At 37.8% G+C, this 24,048-nt stretch overlaps 1 protein-coding gene across 1 annotated transcript in view; it reads left to right on the top strand.

The window, feature by feature from the left end:
- The first annotated feature begins 11,071 nt into the window (after nt 1-11,071).
- Nucleotides 11,072-24,048, top strand: part of TTYH2 (tweety family member 2) — a 63,501-nt gene continuing 50,524 nt past the window's right edge. Inside the window, exon 1 of the mRNA XM_070934727.1 lies at nt 11,072-11,203. Within this exon, the coding sequence (XP_070790828.1) occupies nt 11,072-11,203 (132 nt within the window). The remainder of the gene's footprint in view (nt 11,204-24,048) is intronic.

Genomic DNA, 24,048 nt, shown 5'->3' with positions numbered 1-24,048 from the left:
TCTCTTGTCAGTGTCATGTTTTTCTGTGAGTAGCTTGGCAGGAAATATAACTGGCCTAGCAAACATTTGACCTTCCATAGTGTGAAATCAGTAGACATAGACAAAAAGCGTCTGTTCTTAATTTTGAAATAGGATTGATTTGGGTACTACATTGTGCAGCTCCCACCTGCAGTTCTGGTCTAGAGTGGTTACAGTTCTGATGCACGTGAGACGACCTCTTGAAAATACAGTTCTTGAATATTGGAATAATATGCAAATTGGCATGAATCCTCCTTAAGTAGCTATTCCAAAGCAGGCATATTTTAGATGTATTGGGAATTTTACCCCAGTGCATCTGAGTAGGCCAAGCTAGGGAGACTGCTCTAACAGACCAAGATCAGGAGGCATCTCTGTGTCACGCTTGATTTTTGAAAGCTGAAACACGTAACAATAGTCAGAATTGTCGGTATACTGTATGCATTCTATATAAAAGCATGCAACCTGAAGAGGGGGTATTTATTCATTCCAGATCTTGTTTTGAAAGTCTCTTGTTGGCTCTAGACGGTGTTCATGAATAATGCAGGGGATGGTCTTCAGTATATAGAATATGTTTCCATCGATCACTGACAGCTTTCTTTCCATAGCTAAAACTTGATTCTAATTACTGGTCTGGTCATCATGGCAAGCAGGAGTTCTAAATCTTATAATTAAAGAGATGCATTTTAAAGTATGTTGTGATGCCCATAGGCACCAATGTACCTACGAATAATTTTCTTGCAGCTGTCAGACTACTTGCTGTTCAGAGGTTTTTCATATCTTTTAAAATGGAAAACTGGCGTGCTATGGAGCTTATGCCCCCTAGCATTTTTATTTCCAAGAATACTTCTTGATACTCATCAAGCCCAGAGGTGGAAAATAAAAATAGCAATGCTGTATTTCAAGATGCATCTACTTGTCCAGAAGTAAAATAATGGTAAACTCAGGGTCTTGCAGAGGAAGAACATGTGGGAGATGTTTGTCTATTGGCTGCCTGAAAAACTGTTCAGCTGAGATGAAACTTCAGTCTTCATGCTAGTTTATCAGTTTATCAGAGTTTTTAAATTATGATACTTCAACTTCCTAATGTCCACTGGAATTCCTGCTTGCCATAATTACAACCAGATCAGTGGTTACCTAAGCGCCCATCTGTTTATAAGAATTTTCTTGAAAACTGGGCTTTTCATTTTATTACAAAAATAAAATGGGATTTAGGAGAAAATTGTTTCAATGTATTTGTTACATTTCTAGATCATTACAAACATACCACGCCACAGCGTACAACTGTTATTTAATGTGTTGTCTAAATTATAAATATTCCATGTCAAGATAAACAAACCATAGTTTGCTGGCCATTCAATACTGATATGGATGGTAAGATTTTCATAGAGAGTGTCTGCCAATTTGTAATTTAATCGAGTGATTTTGTACTTGTCTAATGAGATGGTTAAAGTATTAGACGGGGATGGCTAGGTTCAAGTTCCCACTCAACTGTGGAGCTCACGAGAGTTAAATTGTTTGCTCTTAGCCTATTTTATCTGAGGGGTAGTTGGGATAAAATAAGAGGTGATACTCCTCAGACATACAAACAATTCTATGGCTTCAGAGGAAACACAAGATACAAAATGCAGTAAACACTAATAATGGCTTCCTAAGTCTTTTTTCTATTTTTGAATATAAATCCTCCTGTAGGTTAATTGTAAAGATACTGACAGGCTGGTAGCCGAGCAGAATTTTTTTTAAAAAAAAAAATTATTTATATGCCGCCCTTCTTCAGAGACTCAGGGCGGCTTACAATGCGTTAAGCAATAGCTTAACAATTTTGATTAGAATATGGTAGCACTGGGTATCTTAAGTACAATAAAGGTTGATAACTTTTCTGCCACAGAAAATATAGTGATGCTTAAATGTTTGCCAACTTTTTTGAATTTCCAATATTTCTGTATAAATAGGATCTAAAAAAATGATCCATCTGTACACAAGTCCTAAAACTAGATTAAGGGAACCCAATTAAATGAGTAAAATGTTGTTGTATGAATAAGGTGTTGTTTTATAACAAATTTTCCTTTGTGAATTATAACAACTTGCAATATATAATGTTATTTGATGGCTCATCATCATCCTAGAGGGAAAAGAATAAAAATCCCATGCCTCAGAGTTGTAATTATATATTCAGTATTACAATTATGACTGCCACTATCCCATTAATAAGCCCCTAGTGCAAGTTTTGTGAGATGAATTTCTCAGTATTATAAAATACAAGTGGATATTATAAAATCAAGCAGGAAGGTAATGCAATGGAAGCTTCAGCTTCAGCTACAATTCAAATCCGGTCAGTTCCCTTTGGTCTCTAGTTGACACTGACACGGTGGCATTGCTTCCTACTGTGTATTGTTCTACGCTAGAGAATTGTTTGTCAGAAAAAGATGAGAAGCTTTTTATCTGTGAAACGTAACATTTGTTGGTTGTGCTCATTGTTCCAGTGGTAGAAGTAGATGGAACACTTTATGCTGCATAGACATAAAAAGGGAATCCGCAAAGAATTTGTCAGCCCTAAGGGAAGAAATGTTAAATATAGACTTGAGTTACCATTTTCTCTAAACACTTGTTTTTAAATTAAGCATTTTGAGTCACATCCTTGAGTAGCATTTCTCCCGTCTTGTGTATTTGCAAAAAGACTGAGATAGCAGAATTATCTCCTTTTCATCTTTAGTACTGCAGCTGAAGCAGACATAAACATGTATTACATGTTCTCTGCTAAGTGAGAAGAGCTGTTATGTGCTTATGCTGATTTGCAGTGGTAAATGGAAAATCTCTTAATTCCATTTCGCAATGGGACACTACTAGCCTTAAAAGTAAGCAACATACCTAAAGATTTCTATTACATATAATATTGAGAAATTCATTGTGAGATGAATTTCTCAATATTATAAAATACAAGTGGATATTATAAAATCAAGCAGGAAGCTAATGCATTGGAAGCTTCAGTTTCAGCTACAATTCATATCCGACAGATTCATATCTGTCATGTAATTTTCATGTAATTTTGCCTAATTTTCATATAAGCATATATAATTTTGATGTCTCCCATTCCCTCCCATAGCATTGTTTTCTTTTAATTGAAAAGTTTTTACAAACATTTTAAGCAAGTTTTAAGCCCCACCTCCCTCCCCATTACCCCTCCCTCCCATCCCCCTTCTCCCCCACCCCTCTGACTTCCCAGAGCGAAATAACAGGGTATTCCATTTAGCAATCTTAATCTAACATATGCTAACTATCTATAAACTCTTTTCGTCCCTTTTTCACTTTAACTCCCTATTTGCTTAGCTAAGTAATAACATATCTTCTTAAATCCATATATTCTCTTCTGAATAATCCACCATATTTTTATCCAGAAAGCTTTAACTTTTTTACATGTCCACCATATATGATAATAAGTTGCATCATCACAATCACATCTCCAACACTTAGGTTGTTGGTTCGGATACATACACGCTAATTTTTTAGGATCTAGATGCCATCTATAAAGCATTTTATAAAAATCTCTGAAATTTTGTGCTTGTGTAAATTTCACATTTCTAACCCAAATTTTTTCCCAGGTTTCCATCATTATTGGTTCCTGGATATTCTGTGCCCATTTTATCATGCAATCTAACTAATTCAGTTTCTGAATCTATTTCTATCAATGCATTATATAACCTTTCTATATGCGATTGACCTTCATCTCTAATTTGTTTTACCAAATTTTCATCAATTTTTATGATACCAATTTTCTGATCCTCTTTCCATCTCGCATGTAACTGTCCGAACTGAAACAAAGTCTGGGCTATCTTTTCTTCTCTTAATACATTTAAAGACTTTAGTTGCAATATATTCCCTTCCATTATAAGAAGTTCCTTATATGTGGTCCTATCTTGTTTCTGTTCTACACTTATATTTTCTATCGCATGTCTGGGTATTGCCCATATAGATATCTTGTAATTTAATTTATATTGATATTTTCTCCAGACACGCAACAGAGCGCTCCTAAACCATAGCATTGTTTATTAATAATTGCATACTTTGAATTTTTTTAAAACTCCAGTAGTTTTTTTAATGGATTTTAAACAATGAGGAGGAATTGTTAGTTGCGAAGTCATGTCCGACCCATCATGACCCTATGGACAATATTCCTCCTAACCCTAACCCAGCCACCTCATTCTCTGTTGTCCCATTCTTCTTTTGCCCTCAATCGTTCCCAGCATTAGGCTCTTCTCCAGTGAGTCCTTCATTCTCATTAGGTAGCCAAAGTATTTGAGTTTCATCTTCAGGATTGGCCTTCTAAAGAGCAGTCAGGGTTGATCTCTAGAACTGATCGGTTTGATTGCCTTACAGTCCAAGGAACTTGAGTCTTCTCAAGTTCAAAGGCCTTAATTCTTTGGCGCTCAGCCTTCCTTCTGGTCCAACTTTCACAGCCATACATTGCAACTGGAAAAACCATAGCCTTGACTATACGCACTTTTGTTGGCAGGATGATGTCCCTGCTTTTTAGTATGTTGTCTAGGTTTGCCGTAGCTTTCCTCCCCAGGAACAGCATATTTTAATTTCTTGGCTGTAGTCCCCATCTGCGGTACAAACTGATAATTCTAGAACAATTAATCTAAATCCAAGAGGAAAATTATAGCTAGATATTTTTGCAAGTCACTTCATACTTTTTGAAAGAAAGCATGGCTTTGATTCCGACTTCCGTTTCCACAAATAGAAAGGTCTTAAGATACAGCAGAGGAACCCCAAAAACAAATTTTTCAGCAGGTTACAGAAAGAATAGTGATTTTGCTGCTATCTCCACCTAACTGAAGGAGATTTTTTTCCTGTGAAAAGAGTTCAGCTCATGAAACTTGAGGTCTAAAATATTATTAAATTCAGAAAATTAAAAGTGGAGAAGAAACTTAAGTAGCTTTGCTGTACCAGATTTTGTCTTCACTAACAATAAATGCATGGTATTTTGGCGGAAATAACTACTTTTTAAAATCAGTTTGACATCTGAATTCAGTGTTAATCTCTGCATATTAACCCTTCAGACCATAGAATATATTTTTAATGAATGTAAGCTTTAAACTTGGTCAGTATTTATATTCCTTTGCCCCGGAAGAATTCTATAAAAATGGAACAGATGCATTGGCATAGGTGACATTTTATGTCAGACCACATTAGGTTACAAAAGGATACAAAGATACATGAACTGACATGCACATCAACAAGACCAGGGGTTGCTATAGTTAGGTTCAGAGGTAATGACAAATCTTGGGAGAAAATCATGGCTGTTACACAACTTCCTCATTCGCTCAGTTTCTATTCCTGCTTAAACAGATTTATAGTTTTAGTCTATAGAAAAGCAATTTGTGCAGTGTGAATGTAACATGCTAAATCAGGAAGCAACGTACAAAATGGAGAATAAACCTGAAGGATTCAGGTTCTGTTATTATTTTTAAACAAGCGTGAAATACCTAATGGAACATAAATCCTACCACTATGCATGTAAAGACTCTTTATCTAGCATCATAGAATAGCATTCCAATCGTGTGCTAATTACCATTCCCTTGAAAGGATCCTTCAGTTAGATGTTAAAGATTAATTGCATCAGGCTGGAAGTCATGACCTCAGACTGGAAAATCTTTGGGATTTATACATTCTATTAACCAAAGAATATAAATTCTTGGAAGCTATAAATACAGACCATTGGTACAATGATTCATAAAGCCTACAAAGAAATAGCCTGTTAAGCTGTCTGGTTAATTTCCTCTTGTTCCCACTCCCAAAATACTCTCTTTCAAATAAAAGTTTTGCAAAAGCTTTACACACATACAATTTGCTTTAAGCAAGTCTTTAAATGCCAAGGAAGTTCTTTTCACAAGTGTGACAGGTACAGAAAAAGCATATTTTCACATTAGTAGAGTAATTCTCTGAAGTGGGAGAAAATATGATAGAATTGTGAAAAAGTCCTTTTTAAGTATAAATCACTACTCAGATTAAAGCTATTTAGATAATATAGGGAAATGAATTGTGATTTGCTTCTTAAGCATAATTTAAATCTTTTTTCCCCAATGTTTAAAAATAATAAAATGGATATTTTTTAAAAAAAAATGTTGGTTTAGTAATATTCAAAGATATCTCTGATCTTGCCCAGTCACAAGTAATTTGTATTCTTCCTTGCCAAGCTGTCCGTTGATATCATTACGCATCCAGGAATCTGAAACACACATCTGATAATCTATCAAATGAGGGGTTTTTTGTTGTAAACAGCAGGTTTGCCGTTATATTCCTTGAATAATTGTGTTGTACAATAACTAAGGATAATATTCAACAGTATTTTATAATTTAGATCTATTAATCTATCCCAGGATTTATATGTGCTGCTACATAGTGAAAAAGTTTATTCCTCTCCTTTTGACAATCAATTGGGCTTAATTTATTATCTCACTGATTTACTATCCTTGAAGACTACCTGGAAATTGCACCCAATCCAAATGCAATCTCAGACTGTGATTTAGAAAATATGTCAATGTACCCTTCTTCAAGGGCTGCACCATTTGTTTCTAAGGACAATTCAGTTTGATAGTGGTCATCTTTCATGATTCAGGTTCTGGCTATCTGCAGGGCCAACTTCTCTCACCACTCTGTTTCTTCACTGAGATCCAGATGACATGATTCCCACAAGTCCTATCCTCACAGGAATGCTGTATGTAGGAATCTCAGATTTAGACTTTCTCAGTTACAGATTCCTTCTGTAGAACAGTGTTCCTTCTGATACGTCCTTTTCATAAAGCTAACGAAACCAGGCTGTCTCAGTGGGTCTTTGAGAGCTAAGGGAGCCATTTTAAGCTCTCGGATCAGGATGGTATTATGATTGAACCTCAGCATGTGGGATATTATTTATTACAATCCTTCAGCTCTGACAGGATAGTGGGGAAGAGCTGAAGAAGCTTCTTGGATGAGAAGAGAGACATCTTCAAAGAAAAAACAAAGTCCAGTTGCCTCCAGAAAAAGCACCTTTAGGACAACCATAACCTGGATGATTGAGAATCTCTACAGACTTTTAGCTATACAATTTGGGATGAACACTCTGAATGGTGTGGGAGTAAGAATGGATTTCCAGGGAAAAAAATTGCAGACTACAGGAACCGGGAGCACTACTCAGGTGACCCTGAGGACACAGATAAACCTCCAAGTGCTTCAATGATCCTCTAAAAGGATGCAAATGACCAGCTGTCTGCAAGGAATATAAATCCTTCCATAGGATAGTGGGTACTATCCTATCAGAGCTGAAGAAGTTTCTTGGATAAGAAGCGAAACGTCTTTAAAGAAAAAACAAGTCCAGTTGCCTCCTGAAAAAGCACCTTTTGAACAACCATTACCTCGATGACTGAGAAACTCTACAGACTTTTGTTTATTACAATCTTATTTTACATTATTGTGCTTATTCTGTTGTGTAATCTACAGAATACAGAATAACAAGAGTTGGGAAGGACCTTGGAGGTCTTCTAGTCTGACCCCCTGCTCAAGCAGGAGACCCTACTGTCTCAGAGAAATGGCTTTCCAGTCGCTTCTTAAAAACCTCCAGTGATGGAGCACCCACAACTTCTGAAGGCAAGCTGTTCCATTGATTAATTATTAATAATTATTAACAATTATTCCACTGATTAATTATTCGGGACATTTCTCCTTGGTTTTAGGGAGTTCTTAGATCTAATCGTTCTGTACGTTGCTCAGAATCACACTTGGTACAGCAGCATATATGTCCAGTAAAATAAATACATTTCAGTGAATCTGTACATTTCTAAAATTAGATTACTATAAAACTAGATAGTAGAAATTACAATATCCTCCTTCGGATATATGCAAAAACCTAGCTCTCTAGGGAATGTTCTAATGCTGGGAAAGTGGAAGGAAAGAGGATGACCAGCAGCCCCGTTATGGTAGTGATGAGTACACAATTGGAACACTTACATGACCTGATGGATAGATTGTCTATCTATCTATGAAAATCTATCTATGTGGCTGCTAGGAGTCGAAATGACTGGATGGCACATAACCAACCAGCATGTAGGTCCAGGTATCCCACTCTCAGAGAACTTCACAGTTGCCAAGCCTTTTAGGAAAGTACTCTCTAGTAAAAGACTAGCTCTAAAGAAACCACTTAAGGTCAATTTAACTAAGTTGTGTTGGCCTGCATTCATTTTCACAGGTACTTTTTCCAAAAGCTAAAAAGAAATTTCCTGCAGGAAAGAAGATGGCTTAAATGAAAATGAATTGGCCTTTTCAGCTTTCCTCATTCCATTAGTGTCCATTGACATAATATTATTTTACCATTGTTTGTTTTTTGCTGAATATCAGAATGGCAGCAGACAATAATAACTTTGGTTGACTCTGTGCCCCTTCTCCATCTCCTTTGGCTAAATTTCTACAGATGAAAGGGCAGCCTGTTTGATGAACAGACTAGACCCAGAAGATCACTTATGTATGGTACTTAAATAAATTATGAGATTACTGCCTTTCTTTAGTGGAAAGTGCTTCCAAAGGGCAGCTTTACACTTACTGCGTAGCAGAATAACTCAGTCCTACGCACAAAATTTATCCTCTTGTTCATAGCACATTTCAGTAAGCCCTGATTATTATTTTACTTCTGTCTATAGCTTTGAGTTAGCTTGGTTTGTATGAGCAAATAGGATTGTCTTCATAAAATGTATTTTCTTGCAAAGAAATGTCTCCTACAGTTCCTTTTAAATCTATTTTTCGTTTATCCTTTCACTGATCATAAGACAGAAGAACAAATCTCCTTTTCACAGTTACAACAGAAATGAAAATAGTGCTGGCCTTGATAGCTAGAGAACCAGCCTTTAGGTTCATTCTTCACTCTTCCTCTTCAAATTTATTATGAGGAGGCAAAGCATCTGACTCTTGTTGCTGCTGTACAATTCTATAAAATCCTATGTGTACTGATGGTGCATAAAAATAATGCTGTCAGTGGTTTAGAAGCAGTCATTTAAGCTTGTCCTGACTGATGTATGCACATAACTGTATGTGTATATACATGTAGATCCAGCTGAATCTCTGTGCAATTTATTCATTGAAATTAAAAAAAGGTCTTGTAGAAAGAAACTAGGGTGCACACAATACACTAAGTAACACAATAGCTTTTAGCTTAATATGATGGATGTATCCATTGTGCCTTAGTGTTTCAAGAAGGCTACTATTCCTTATTTCTTTTATTAGATTATATTTATTTATACTTATCATGCTAAAAAGGCTTAGCATTATGTGTGAACATCACTGAAGAGAGGGAAGAGTTGCACATCCAAACTCCATGTATTGATCCAGAAAAGAAATCTGCATATGATCTATCACCTACAGGGATATTTCCATAGCACACAGTTTAGATATGGAGATGACAGGTAGCAATCACATACATTATCTGTATTGTATTACATTTGGAATTTTTAAAAATTTAAATAATTAAATACAATGAGGTGCTACAACTGGGAGTCCTTTGGTGAAACCTGGCCCACTGAGGGGTACTGTCAGCCTGAGCTCTTACTGATCAGTTCAAAGGCAAACAAAGAATATGAAGAGACCTGGCAGTGAATAATCAGCATCTCTTCTATCTTGGTTCATGGGAGGAAAACAAGTTGTTTAGCTGTGTCTGCAAATTTCTCCTTTTCCCTTATATGCATCTCTGTCCATAGTTCAGTCTTGTTGCTGGAGCTGATACCACAGACAAGCTGTGTGGTGAAATACGTTGGGCCCCATGGGGAAGAGGTCAAAGTATATCCTCATGGAAAAGATGAATGGAGTGTAAGGGTTTACAGGTAGTCCTCGACTTACCACCATTCTTTTAGTGACTGTTCAAAGATACAACAGCACTGAAAAAGTGACCTATGACCGTTTTTCACACTTAACAACCGTTGCAGCATCCCCTTGGTCACCTTGCCAAAATTTGGACGCTTGCCACCTGGCATGTATTTAGGATGGTTGCAGTGTCTCAGGGTCATGTGCTCACCTTTTGAAACCTTCTGACAAGCACAGTCAACGGGGAAGCCAGGTTCATTTAATCGCATTAGTATCTTTACAACTGAATGACTCAATCATAAAATGGGGCAAAATTCACTTAACAGTTATCTCATTTAGCAATGGAAATTTTAGGCTCAATTGTGGTAATAAGTCGAGGACTACATGTATATATCTTCTTTCCTTCATGGTTTCGTGGTATTTATGACAACACAGTGAATCACAACAGAACAAGCTAACCAGAGTATACATTTTTCCGATAATAGAACATATTCTAGAATGAATTAAAATGGGGGGGGGTTGGCAGAGCCCTTTAAAGAATAAGATTAAATTCTTCCCACTTCATTCCATGTCAATATAATTTTTCCTCCATTTTTTTTCCACTGAAGTGTTATCCAGTAATTAGGAGCATGTGAGAAACCCGAAATAACTTGTTATTAATATTAATACTGTAAACATTCTCATTCGTTTGTTTTACTACCTTGAATGAAATATTTTTTAAAAAAGCATTTGATGGTTTCAAATTGTACATTCTATTTCAGAGGGAGTGGCAGGAGCAGTAACCCCCACCCCTCTGCTCCTCCCACGCACATCCTCCTTGAAATACTTCTGTGCGATCCTCACAACTTGGCATGAGTGGGTTTCCCACGAGCGAGGACATCCTCCAGGCGGGAGGGGGGGAAAAAAACCTTCTTTCTTTTCGCCTGGAGCAAGCAAATCTTTGTGCCCCCGACTGACGCGGGGGGAGGGGGGGGAGAGCCCCGAGCCAGGAAAGCCCTTTGAGCACCGTCTCCGACATCCTGCAGGGGGCGTCGGCTGCAACCCTTCAAGCTTCCGCGCCCTTTGCCGCTCGAAAGAAAAGAAAAGAGGGGGGCGGGGCCTGGCGGGCGAGCTCCGCGAGGCGGCACGCGGGAAGGCAGGGCTCCGGCCAGCGTTCGGAGTGGACCGGCGCGTGCGGGCGCGAGCGGATGCTTCGAGGGCCCCGGTGCTGCAAGCAGGGACGGCGGGAGCGATGTTGCTGGCGGCGCGGGCCGAGTACCTCGCGCCTTGGTGGACATCGTGGCTGCACGGGTTCCCCCATTTGAGCTTCAGCCTGCGACCCGTGCCCAACGCCTTCCGCCCGAAGGACGACGACTACCAGCAGGTGCGCTTTCGCCCTCCGCCTTCGTGGTGGCTTTGCATGTCTTTGCCGCTTTTCCTCCCTTCCCTCAAACCGGAGGCTGTACGAAGCTTCGGCCGTTTGCTGGCTCTTCGGATTTCCCCCTCCGGCTGTTCTCCAGATCTGATTGTCCGTAATGGAAAACCGGCTGTTTGCTTCGGGTCTTCAGCTAAGATCTTGAAAGGGTTTGCCTCCTAAGAATCGGTGCTTGTGCCTTTCCAAACAGGACGAATTACGCCGTCCGTGTCAGTAAAATCGCCCCCCTTTTTTGGGTGGGGGGATCTTTACCCAAGGGACCTTCCAACTTCCTTCCCTCCTCCTCTCTTTCCGTCCACCCCCATGGTTTCTTTGCGCCGATGAAGCCCCTCGCGGGCCTTCCTTGCTCCCCGACGATAGACTGAGGCGGGTTGGTTTGCAAATCCAAAATAATATAACCCTCATTGTACGGTTCTGGCTCTACCCCAGCCCGGCCGGTCATTGAATCGTTCGAGATCGGCGAGGCGATGAAGCGTGGTGAAGTCTGGAGTAGTTTCTGCCCGGTTGGCTTGTTGGTGTAGTAAAGCAATGGTTGTGATTCCCCCCATCACCCCACCCCTTTCTCTCTTTCTAAGTGCTGGCGTGTAACGTTTTGCCGTTTTCGCATTTCTGGTTGCTAAGGAATTAGCCTTTTTGTGCTTTGATGTTGGCGTGATATCCTTACCTTAAAATGCAGCCTTTGGGATTCTGTCATTTAAAAAGGTGGAGGCAGCTGAGCTTTCTGTTGGCTGCTTTAAAACCAGGTGCCCATCGATTGTTCCTCGAAGTTACAAAAATAAAACGAAGTTTATCTGATCTGGAGGAAATGCATGTTAGAAACCCTTCTGGCCAGTGGACTTCCTCTCTCAGTTTTCCCCAGTTGGTTTCCTTTTGGTTCTTTGCTCCCCCAAGTCATCTTGCTGCCTAAGTCGGTCCATAGAATTGGAAGGATTCTTGAAGATCTCTTATTTGTTTCCTGCTCTATGCTAGATCTATAATGTGGGATAAAACAACATTCTTAAAAGATGGCCCTCTGCTCTTTGATATATAGAAATCTTGAATCCATTATATATTGAGGAAGGCTGTGTCTTGGTCAGCCAGTTCTTTCTTGACAAATAATTAGCCCAGGATTTATTTCTCTGCATCTTCAGTCATTGGTTTTAAGTGTTGTTCTGTTCTAACCTGGTTCCTCATTCTCACTTTCTTGACATCGCTTCTTCCAAAAAAGAACCCAGAGCATATGACAAGCAGACCGGTTTGAAATTTTTGGGATCTTTTATGTAATTTATCTATTTTCTATCCTCCAACTCATCACACTCCAGAAATCCTCACACACAACGTAGAAATAACTTCTTCAGGCTTCTTCAGCACCCGGAAATATCATTTTTACCTGGTCCTGGAAATGTAAACTCATTTAAAATAGTGTAGACGTTCTATAAGATTTCATTGCCTGTCTATTCTGCTGCATGTAGTGTATTCTAGAGAGCCCAAATGTATATATTGGAATTTCTGCTACTTCTTGAGATTGGTATTATAAGCATGCTAAAATTATACTATTATATCTTCATAGTTCATTCTGCCAAACAGATTGGCTACTACCACTGGGGATGAGGGGAAATCAATGATTCCTTTGCAATGATGTAGTGAAGATTGACATATAACCAAATTGCCCACAGATTGTATCGTGTTTTTAGGAGTTGATGTTGAATTCTTTGATCTGCACTTCTTGGTTATGAATTTATGCCTCACAGTATGACTCAGGGGATAAAGCAGGTCAATGTGTTTGGCTCCACTTTGTATCACTTTGTGAAAATTGGCCCCAGATGGTAGACTCTCAAGGAATGACCCGTAAAAGCAATACAGTTTGCTGATCCTTCATTTAGATCCACTGAAGGAGGGCCTTAGAGAACTTAAATTTCATCCATCTTTTTGTGTAATTTGGTTAGCAGACTAAGTGTTTGGCATTTTATTTATGAGAATGTAAATATGTACATTACCATATATGCCATCAAGTCCTGACAGATGAATTTTCTCCTTGATGAGCTGTCCCTAACCTGGTCGTTTAGGTCTTCTTCATTACTGTCACTGAGTCCATCACCTCTCATCCCATTCTTTTCTTTCTTTCCACCTTTTCCAGCATTAGGGCTTGTTAAGGAATTTGCAGAGTAACCCTTGAGTAGCAAGGGTGTGCACATGAAAGTGATTGAGATTAGTTACAAATAAACACAGCCAACACAGAGATACACTGAGTTGTGTTTACTTTCAGGAAATAGTAAGGCACAGTCCAATAAACAGTCCAGCTCATACACATATAAAGCAGTAGATAGTCAAAACGACAGTCCAGGTATAATCCAATAACAAAGTCTTCTTACCAGTGTCATAGTCATTCACAATAAACAGTTCTTCTGGAGTTGCAAACAGTAGCATACAGAGATATCAGAGAGCACAAAACAGCAAAGAGCAGCAAAGAAAAACAAACCATGTTTCTAGCTCCCTCTTAAGGACATTGGCTACAGAGCTAACCAATCAGGACACAGTATGATGCAATACAGCAGTCTTAAAGCTATATTGATGGTTTATATATTGCCAACCCAACAAGTTAGGTAATAGTCATTTCCTAACATTCTCCCCTTTGGGTAGGACAATATATAACACCTTTTTTCCAGAGAGCTAGTCCTGAGAGCTAGCTAGGGTAATTTGAACCTGATCATTAGTGCCTTGAGTAAGAACTGTGGGTTGCTTGGTTCAATGATCCCTTTGCTTGTTTTCTTGACTGACCATGGTATTCTCAGAAGTTTTCTCCAAAATTCAAAAGCATCAATATTCTTCCTATCCTGCTCTTTTTACATATACAGTTTCACTTTAAGAAATGGACATTCTATATATTTCTTTGCTACCTTGCATTTGATTTTTTTAAAAAAAAAAATACAGATAACTCTTACAAAATAAAACATTCAAACAATATTATTAATTTTACTGTCCTTCAGTATTATCAGATGCTTACTGGAAATCCAGATATATTCTAATCAATACTCTATCTCTCTCCCTCCCTCCCCCCCCCTCTCTCCCTCCTCTCTCTCCTCTCTCTCTTGATTTCTTTTCCCTATTTCATTTCAGATTTCTGCACCTTGTTTTTTTAATATATAATAGCCATGTTTTTCTTTTAAAAATCATATAGGATCTCAGCATTGTTGGGTCAAGATGATTTTGGCCAGAAGAACCATGAATTGTTCATCAGTGTTCCTTTTGTATTTGACTAAGTGTATCTGCTGTGTTCATTTTGTACCATTACAAATACCACAAACCTCTAATGTCACAAGCAATTTTGTACAATGGAGATTTGGGGCTTGTGGGTGAAAATTTTCCCATTGTATGGGCAGGCCTGAAGAATTAGATTAATTGAGTCCAGGATTTTGAACAATTCCCATATAATTGAGACATGCACATCTCTAATATGCCAGGAGCTAGTGCCGCAGATGGCAAAGAGAAGTGTCATTAATATGTCTGGAGGGGAAACAATCAGAACAATGGAAAATGGCTGCAATTATATTTTGTTAAATGCCACTCTTTAGGTGTTCACCTGGAAAACCATCTAATGGACTTTATATGCAGGAAAACAAACACTGGCACAAATGACTCTAACCTATTTTATGGGCACACTATATAGCAACTTTTACAATAGTGAGAATTCTGGATCTGATGATGGTTAAAGCAAGAATTTAATAAATGTTTCCTGATGCCTTTTTGTGGTAGGTTTTCAGAGCCTCTTGCTCCTCCAGAAGTATCTCCTGAAAGAGAGAGAAAGAATTTGTGAAGCAGTATTTGATACAAATTCAGGAAAACAAATGTGCTTTTTTGTTATTGTTAAAATAAATTTTTAAAAAATGTACGTGCAAGTCTGAAACTGCACAATGAAATGTAACCTTTAGACCTGATAAAATGAATCAGACTTGTTTAGCCCATATCTCTTTGAATCTGTGGAGTGAGCATGAGTTAAAACAGGAAAGTCAATTTCTTTCTTTTGGACCAATGTTGTCACATTGTTTGGCCAAACCTACTTTGAATGTGAGCAGCGAGAAGCAAAACCCAGAGTGAATTTTGAGAGATGGCTAAATCTGTGAATCTAGCTATCTATTAAAACCTTCCAGCAATCAAATATTGTGAAGGCAGATTGTTTCCAACAGACTGTTCTATATGTAAATAAAGTCCAGTATTTTTAGCTCTTCTTTTAAAATGTGTAGCTTTTTAAAATGGTGGTTTGTGTTGAGTGGTTGGAGAAAACCAAAATGTGAGTGTTGATAAAAATAAGCCTAAAGTATGATTAAACTTACTTATTATTTTTTATCCACTCCTAATTACGTACGATGAAATATCTTGTTTTATTCACGATGGCGCAGTTGTATAAATTCATTTATCATTTTTGGAGAATGCAATATAAAGTTTGAAGAGTTTCTGTCTAAACATATCAGAAGGTGATAAGATTAGGGAATGCTGGTCTATAGATATGTGTATTGTTTAGCTTAGCTCTACTATCAGAAAGAAATTGGAGCAAACCTTGCGTGTTGCCCTGCAGTTCTGGTCTTGAACTTCCAGGACAAATTTTTCATCAGCCTGTTTTCAGTCATGATTTATTATGCTATATATAGTAATATATGATAGCTAATCTATATACGCTACTAAATTTCTTGTATCTACCCCTAACTGGGCGAAATGGACATCAGATGGCAAAACCCTTTCCACCAAATTACTATAAATGGATTAATTTACAAAATACATACAAAACCTATGACACCCGTGGAATTGAAATTTTGGCAAATTTTCTAAGTCATTTTATGACAAAAACATTATCATAGAACATTTTATGATATAAAACAAAATATCATAAAATATTTCCTGTGGTCAACTCCTGATCTATGACTGGGCTATGCTGTTCAACATGGGGTAGTTTGAAGGCAGAAACATCTCTGAATATCTCCCTGAATTAAGGAAACTGGCAAGGAAATATTTATGAAATGATGTCCCAAAGGTCATCGGTTGTCTAGTACAGGTAATCCTCAACATACAACCACAATTCAGTCTAAAATTTATGTTGTTAAGTGAAACATTTGTTAAGTGAGTTTTGCCTCATTTTTACGACTTGTCTTGCCACAGTTGTTAAGTGAAACATTGCAGTTGTTAAGTTAGTAACATAGTTGTTAAGTAACCTGGCTTCCCCATTGAATTTGCTTGTCAGAAGGTCACAAAAGCTGATCACAGGACCCCAGGACACTGCAATCGTCATAAATTGCCAAGTATCTGAATTCTCATCACATGACCATGGGGATGCTGCAACTATCGTAAGTGTGGAAAACGGACATAAGTCACTTTTTCACTGCTGTTGTAACTTTGAATGGTCACTAAACAAACTGTTGTAAGTCAAGGACTGCCTGTATTAATGATAATTCAAATAGGCCCATTCCAAAAATGATTTCTGAATTATGCTTCAGAATTAACTCTTTATCAATATTAATCATAATTCCTACTCAGGTAATTTGGGAGGCTTTGATTAAATTAAAAGCAGAAGCAAGTTCCTTATCTAAATTATGTAAGTTTGAGAAGGAGCTTTTAAACCCTACATTTATTGCAGCTTCTTTCAATTGTGTATATCACAACAAACCACAGCTTAGTACTACATCCTGAAGATTTAGAAACTATTAATCGTGTCCTTAAAATTATCATGATTTTCCAGAACGAGTGCCATATTGTATGTGATCAACTGTATTATAATTACAAATGAAAAAGTTTATTGGTCTGTTGTTTTCAAAATGTCTGAATTTTTCATAGTTAACCTGAGAGTTTCTCAGAATTTTTCTAATGATATCCCATAATAAAAGCTGAAATTTTCTGTGGACAGGGATGTAGTATAAGTAAATGTTTGTTTTTCTCTTAACACTTGACTTCAGAGTTTTTCAAATAAAGAAACATTTATTTTTTAAAAAAACACACACAACCAAACAATAACACAATAAAATCAAGAAAAGAACACGCCCAGGCAATAAAGATCCAAATTCTAAGAACTGTATGTTTTAAAAAGCAGGTTTAGAACATGATGGGAGAGCTGATTGGTCTCCTCTGTCTATTGTCCAAATAATGTATCTAAGCATATTACGGTATAAGGAAAGAATATAATTTTTATTAAGAATTTTAATTCTTCATCACAGCTATGAACAAATTTAATAACTCTTCACTCCCAGTAAGATGGAAGGAAGCTTTGGATGATCCAGAATTTAAATGTATTTCTTTCTTAATGTCTCTAAATTTAATTAAAAACATTAATAAAAAATTCATACACACACACACACACACACATACACACACACACATATATATTCTAGGATAAATATACATTTTGATGAAGCTGGAATTTAGGGATTTTTCTTTATAGTACAAGAGTTGTACACTTCGCAACATATAAGAGCCAAGAAAAATATTATAATTTTTTTCCTTTTGAATCTTGAAAAATCACATGATTATACTTTAGTTTAATTTGATTCTTGAGAATCTATTTATTTTTCTAGAAATGCCAGGTTGGCAGATCTATTTTAAACTTTGGTAAAAGGCACAGTTCAAAAACTTTGTGAGGAGGTACAAGGGAGAGGCACAAAAGGAAGAATATTTTTAATTATGCACATCTGCCTGCATTGTATACCCTGACTCCAAATAGTTATAATTTCCAGTTTCCTTACTTCCCCTTTCCTCTGGCCTTTGTCAAACATTCCATCTAATAAACAGGACTGGAGAAATAATTGCTTTTTTTTCCCCCCTAAAGCCACCATGAAGGCTGCATACTCAGGGTTTTCCTGTCTTTATTGAATCAAATAAATTTCAGTCTGAATGTCTCCATTTTCAGTATGTAATCCTCATGCAGAGCAATTTATGTGAGCTCCTAAATGTCAGATTTCAGGCCCTCTTTTGTGTCACACCACATTTCGGTCTGTTCCAAGCATCACTTTGTGTGGTAGGATTTGTATAATGCATTAGCCATTGTTTATTTTAACGATGGTGTACTGAACAAGTCTCAATGGGCTCACTTTAAATTCTGATCTTGTGCATAATGTTAAGCCCTGAATTAGAGGTGAAATCCTGAGGCCTAATGTCCCCCAACTATCAATGGTATAACCTCCCAAATTCCAATACTACTGAACTGGAATTTGCAACGCAATAGAAGGTAAACATTATTCAATACCTAAGTGGGTGGTAATCATATAAACTTTATTTAACTATAATTGAGTACAAATTACTGTCTTGACATTGCCCACTACTTTCAGAATATGGCCATTGAGATGCAATTAAATGCCAAGTGTGGCCCACAGCTATGGAGTAGCTGTATTCCTCTGCCATCAGTCTTGGTTTAACAAGTCACATCAATTGGGTTGATACTGATACTAATCTACAATCAAAGTTGGGAGTCAGTATGCAGATTATATTCCAGTGATACAGTGAATGACATTTCTTCCTTCTCGAGTTAACAAAAAATAGTGCGAATTCTGATTTTCTTCCTTCTTTATTGAGACTAAGAATAAAAAAGCAGAGGAGAGAAAAGTTATGGCCCAGAATTTATACATTTCATTGGTAGGTTGAATATTTCATTTAATGGTGCGTCATCATTCTCTTACTGAGGTTTGTGGTGACTGTAAGTTTAGGAAAGAGAGAGTGAGTAAGGGATGCTGTTTGCAAAATTGGTCTTGTCCAATAATAGGCTGATAATAGATAGCACTACTATTGCTTTGCTGACCTGACATTAAAGGGCATCCTGCCAAGACGAGACTGAGCAGCCATTTATGAACATGTGAAGTTGGTGGGTTGGGAAGGAAGTAGAATGATTTCTTCTTCCTCCCACACTCTCCTGACCTCAGGGTTGGAAATTACCCAAGGAGAAGCAGATACTGCCCAGGCTGTGGATTGTTGCCTCATAGAAACCTGGCACCGTTTGGCTAGATTTAACGCCAGCAAAGAAGCGAACAATGGTGCATGGCACAGCTGCCCACTCTAGGGGATTTCTGATGTTTGTTTCTCATCTCAAGAGCACTTGATGGTGGCAGGGAAATGTGTACTGCATGCTTTTCATTGCAGGCAAAGGATATAGGCTATGGGGACAGTGGTTGCCAATTACAAGCCCCTGTTCACATGATCAAGCATCCTTTGTCTGCTGCTTTGATTCTGGCAGGCTATTACACTCTGAAAAGGAATATGTCTCCAAGATGTGCATTGATTAAAGTAAAAGCCTTGTTTTTTTCCCTCCCTAGCACATCACATCTTATTAAAATCTATAGCTATTGTCAAGTCAAGTGATTAGAACCTTGTAAACACAAATTTTTGTTTTGTTTCACGCACGCTTGTAGGTCTTCCAGTTCCATCACACCCTGCATGTTGACCCTTTGCAGTCCCAGAACTGGCATTTTATTAATCATATTTATTTTATTAATCATATTTCTATGCCGCCCACTCTCCGACGACTCTGGGCAGCTTACATCAAAGACAGTATACTAAATAGCATATTGCCTCCAACAATCTGGGTCCTCATTTTACCCACCTCAGAAGGATGGAAGGCTGAGTCAACCTTGAGCCGGTGAGATTTGATCTGCTGATCTGCTGAACTATCAGTCAGCTGAAGTAGCTGCAGTACAGCACTCACTGCGCCACCTCTGCTCAATTTGATTGACATGGGCATCTTCTGCAAGTATGTAATTCCATACAGACTTCTAATCTAGATTTACTTATTTACAAAAGCACTTTCTAGAAGAACTGATGTCGGAAAGATTGTTTACATGCATCCATGAGCATTATTAACCTTGGTCTTGCTGGTCATCTATCTACTCCAAATACTCTGCATATAGCTATGAAGAATCTCTGTATCAGATGGCAACCTAGCTGGACTTGATACAAACCCAATTTCCAAGTGATGGTTCTACTTTTGGTTTTAAAGATGCTGGAGCTGAACAATGATTCCAAATTAGCACCCTAAGTAATCAGAGTGTGAGAGATGTGTTCATGAATAGACCATGGAAATTTCAGATACCACATCTCGGTGATTTTCCTTGGCATTGCAACATCTATACCAGCCCTTATCCCCCACATGGACTCCCTTCATGGATCTTTCTTCTTTTCTGCTGACATGGTTCCTGTTCGTCTGATATGGAGAAGACAAAGTAAATAAATAGTTGCATTACAATGGTTTAAAAATGTACTTTGTTTTAAAATGGAATAGAAGCTGTTCAGAATCCCATGGAATCACTATGTTTTTGGATTACTGTCTCTTTACAAAGAAAAAAAAAACAAGTTCTGTTTCATAGAAGATTCGTTTCAGTTATTATTAGTTTTTAAAATACCACTGCCAAACTTTTCTAATTAAGACCTGGTGCCTGGTGGCTCAGCAGACTGATAGCATTGTGATTAACACCAGCTGTCTGCAATTACTGTAAGTTTGAATCTCACCAGACTCAAGATTGACTCAGCCTTCCATCCTTTCTAACGTAGGTAAATTGAGGACCCAGTTTGTGGGGGCAATAAGCTGACTTTGTATAACTATACAAAAGTATGAAGGCTATTCCTTAACGCATTGTAAGCCGCCCTGAATCTCCGGAGAAGGGTGGCATATAAATCAAATTAAAAAAAAAAAAAGACAGCTGATGAATGAAGCTGACAAAATTTATGTTCAGTTAGTTACCAAATTATAGTGTTTAAAAGGTGATGAATACATGTCTCTATTTCTACCCATCATCTGTTTTTTGAAAATATGTTTTATTGAAACATTTTCACTATGCTATGTTAGTCTATGGTCTTTTTTAAAAAAAAATTACGTACATTTAGTTATCACTAAAGTACAAAGAGATCTTTGTCCCCTTGAAATGTTCTTGCAAGTGTAGATTAAAACCCTTCCATCTGGATTTTTTTTTTACTGCCACTTGGATTCTTTTGAAGATGGCCTGAAATATTTTAAAGGGAGGTGGGTTGAATTGGGTGATGTAGATCAAAAGGAAGCAGTCATAAGATTACACATTCTTGATATTTCCTGTGAGGGACTTTGAGGTTTTCACCCCCGAAGGCCCAAAATATTGCATTGAGCAAGAGAGAGTTTCTGTTCTTCTTTCACGTCAAATTACAAGTTTTTTCTTGCCGCAAAAAGCTGGCTTTTGGTTAATAAATACTTGCAGTTGTTTTATGTTGGGGCTACATTCTATGAAAAATATCTCTTCCCTCACCCAATCGTGCTCTTACAAATGTCTTTATTGTGTAGGGTCTCCTTTGGCTTCCTTTGTCATCCTGGCTGATGTTTGTGCTTTTAAGGGATTTTGTATGCCAGTGTGCCTGCACTTCCCTTCTTCCCTTTGCTCCAGCATTCATCTGAAGGTGCTGAATGGGAACCTCGAGTCTTAACACCATCCGACAAAGCATACTTCTGTCCTAATGGGGTCAGAGATGCCTTTTGATAGCAACTAGGTTTCAGCAACAGAAAAGCTGCTCTGTGTCCAAAAGCAATCCTTGTGATTTAGTTTTAAACAAATTGCCTCTCGCTTGGGGACTCCAGCTTGGCCCCTGTGTCATGCAAGGCTCTCTGTTTGACAGGCTCCAAAAGCAGCACCAAAGCCTCTGCAATCAGTGGAAGAAAGGAAAGCTTTTATTTTTCTTGGGAGAACTGTTTTAATGCATCCATTAATACAATCCCTCTTTGCTACTAGATTACAGAGTCCAGCTGAGTTGAGCGGCCAATACATTTAAATAAACGAACAACTAAAATGTTATGTATTTCTTTATTTGGCTAAGAACATCTGGTCCATCTGAGTACAGCATTTTGATACTGAGTGCCCAGTGCTGGACATTGAGTTAACATCTTTACTGAACTGTCCTTTATCTTATATTAAAGTGGAATGGCTGAAGGCTAATTGAAAACCATTCTAAACATTAATAAAACCTAAATATTATTTTTGGAGTGCATTTAAGCAGACAAAGAAGAGCTCTAATTTATTTATTTATTTATTTATTTATTTATTACATGTATTTATATGCCGCCATTCTCCCGAAGGACTCAGGGCGGCGAACACAAGTTAAGAAACATGTACAATAAAATCCCATTTTAAACCAAATAACTAATTAATAATAAATAATAAAATCAGAATTTACCCAAGGATGGTACTCTAGAAAAATAAAGAGAAATTTGCTCTGATATTTGATGAATTGGTCTGCTTCAACAACATGTCAAAGAAAAATTGTGACGTCTTAAAAGTCCCACTTAAGTTCATGCAAGGTGAATGCAGGTCTTTAGGTAGCCAGATTGCAGACTTTAATAGCATTAAAGTTCAAATCCAGTGTCCTTCATTGAGATTAGAACAAGTGCACAGTTGGTACTGTAGAATGACCTAACCTCCCAGCAGCTTCATTCACATTTGCCTAGTTACTGCTGTCTTGCAATGAGTGTGACCATGGAATATTGTTAGAAATGTTTTGTATGGAGACTGCCACTGTTCTATATTGTCCTATGAGACTTGTAGGGAGGGACTGATCATTTACAGCCTATCACAAATAGGCTTTTTGTAAGTTATACCCTCCAAGGCCCTTCATGCTTCATTGCAAGAGTGGCACAACAGTTAGAATGCAGCATCGCAGGCTAATTCTGCCCACTGCCAGCAGTTCGATTCTCACCGGCTCAACTCAGCTTTCCATCCTCCCTAGGACTGTAAAATGAGGACCCAGATTGTTGAGGAAATATGCTGATTCTGTAAACCATTTAGAGAGGGCTAGTAAAGCATTATGAAGCGGTATATAAGTCTAAGTGCCATTGCTATTATTTTCTCAGTTTATTTTTGTAATTGGAGCTGAACTATCATTTAGATCTGAAATGAATATTTTCTTTATTTGATTTCCTCCAGGAATTGAAAGTAGCCTGCATAGCATTCCCTCTTTCTATTTTAAAAAAAAAAACCCTTTGGGAGGAGGGGGATAGGTTGGGTTGAGCACAAGCAAGTTGTCCAAGGGCTCCAAGTAAGGGTATTGTTGGCCTGAGCCGAAACCCAACTTGTCAGGACTATAGGTACCCAGTTGCCAAGACAAGAGGTGCCATGTTGTTATGGACTTTCTCTAACATTCATCTGACTCTTGGGTGACATATTGCTTTCAAACATGTCATCAGAAACTAAACCAACAGGGATACATTTATATGCGCAATGGAAAGCACTGTGATTAAAACAGCAACACCTATGAAGTTGCCATGCACATGTTTTCTCATAAGGAAAAGTGAGAAAAAATTCAGATTCAGTGGGTAGGCTCTGAACACTTAGGAAGAACGGCAAACAAAATGTGATAGAGTTAAAACTTTCCCACCCTTATGATTTCCCGGTAAAATCTTTGTTTCCAAAAATTGCTTTGCTTAAAAAAAATAATTAGCAACCTAACAAGTAAAGACAGAGCCCATCAGATTGGAACATTTCAATATGCAAGGAGGGATGGAAAACTAGAATTTGTAAAGTATGCAAAGGCAAAACAGCCTATGTTTAAAATAAATTAATGGGATATACCCCAACAGTCCAAGTAAATTTCTGGTTAATTAGGCCATTGGAAAATGTTCCTAAAAACCTCTTGGAAAATCTTTTTTTTTCTCCTGAATACTCCACATCTCTGAAGAGAGGCTTGAAAAAGTTGAGAAGATATTACAGTCACTATGAGTTGTTGCCCTAAATGGCCTCCATGTGATTAAGAATCTGCACTTCACCTGCGCTCTTCTTAGAAAGCGTGTGCTATGTTGTAATAGTAAATGCATATATGGTACACATACATAACGT

Source organism: Pituophis catenifer, unplaced genomic scaffold (genome assembly GCF_029215685.1).
Source record: "Pituophis catenifer annectens isolate HBS135680 unplaced genomic scaffold, rPitCat1.0.hap2 SCAF_2, whole genome shotgun sequence".
NCBI lineage: Eukaryota > Metazoa > Chordata > Lepidosauria > Squamata > Colubridae > Pituophis > Pituophis catenifer.
The sequence above is the reverse complement of the archived record's forward strand: the minus strand, read 5'-3'. Positions and strand labels throughout refer to the sequence as shown.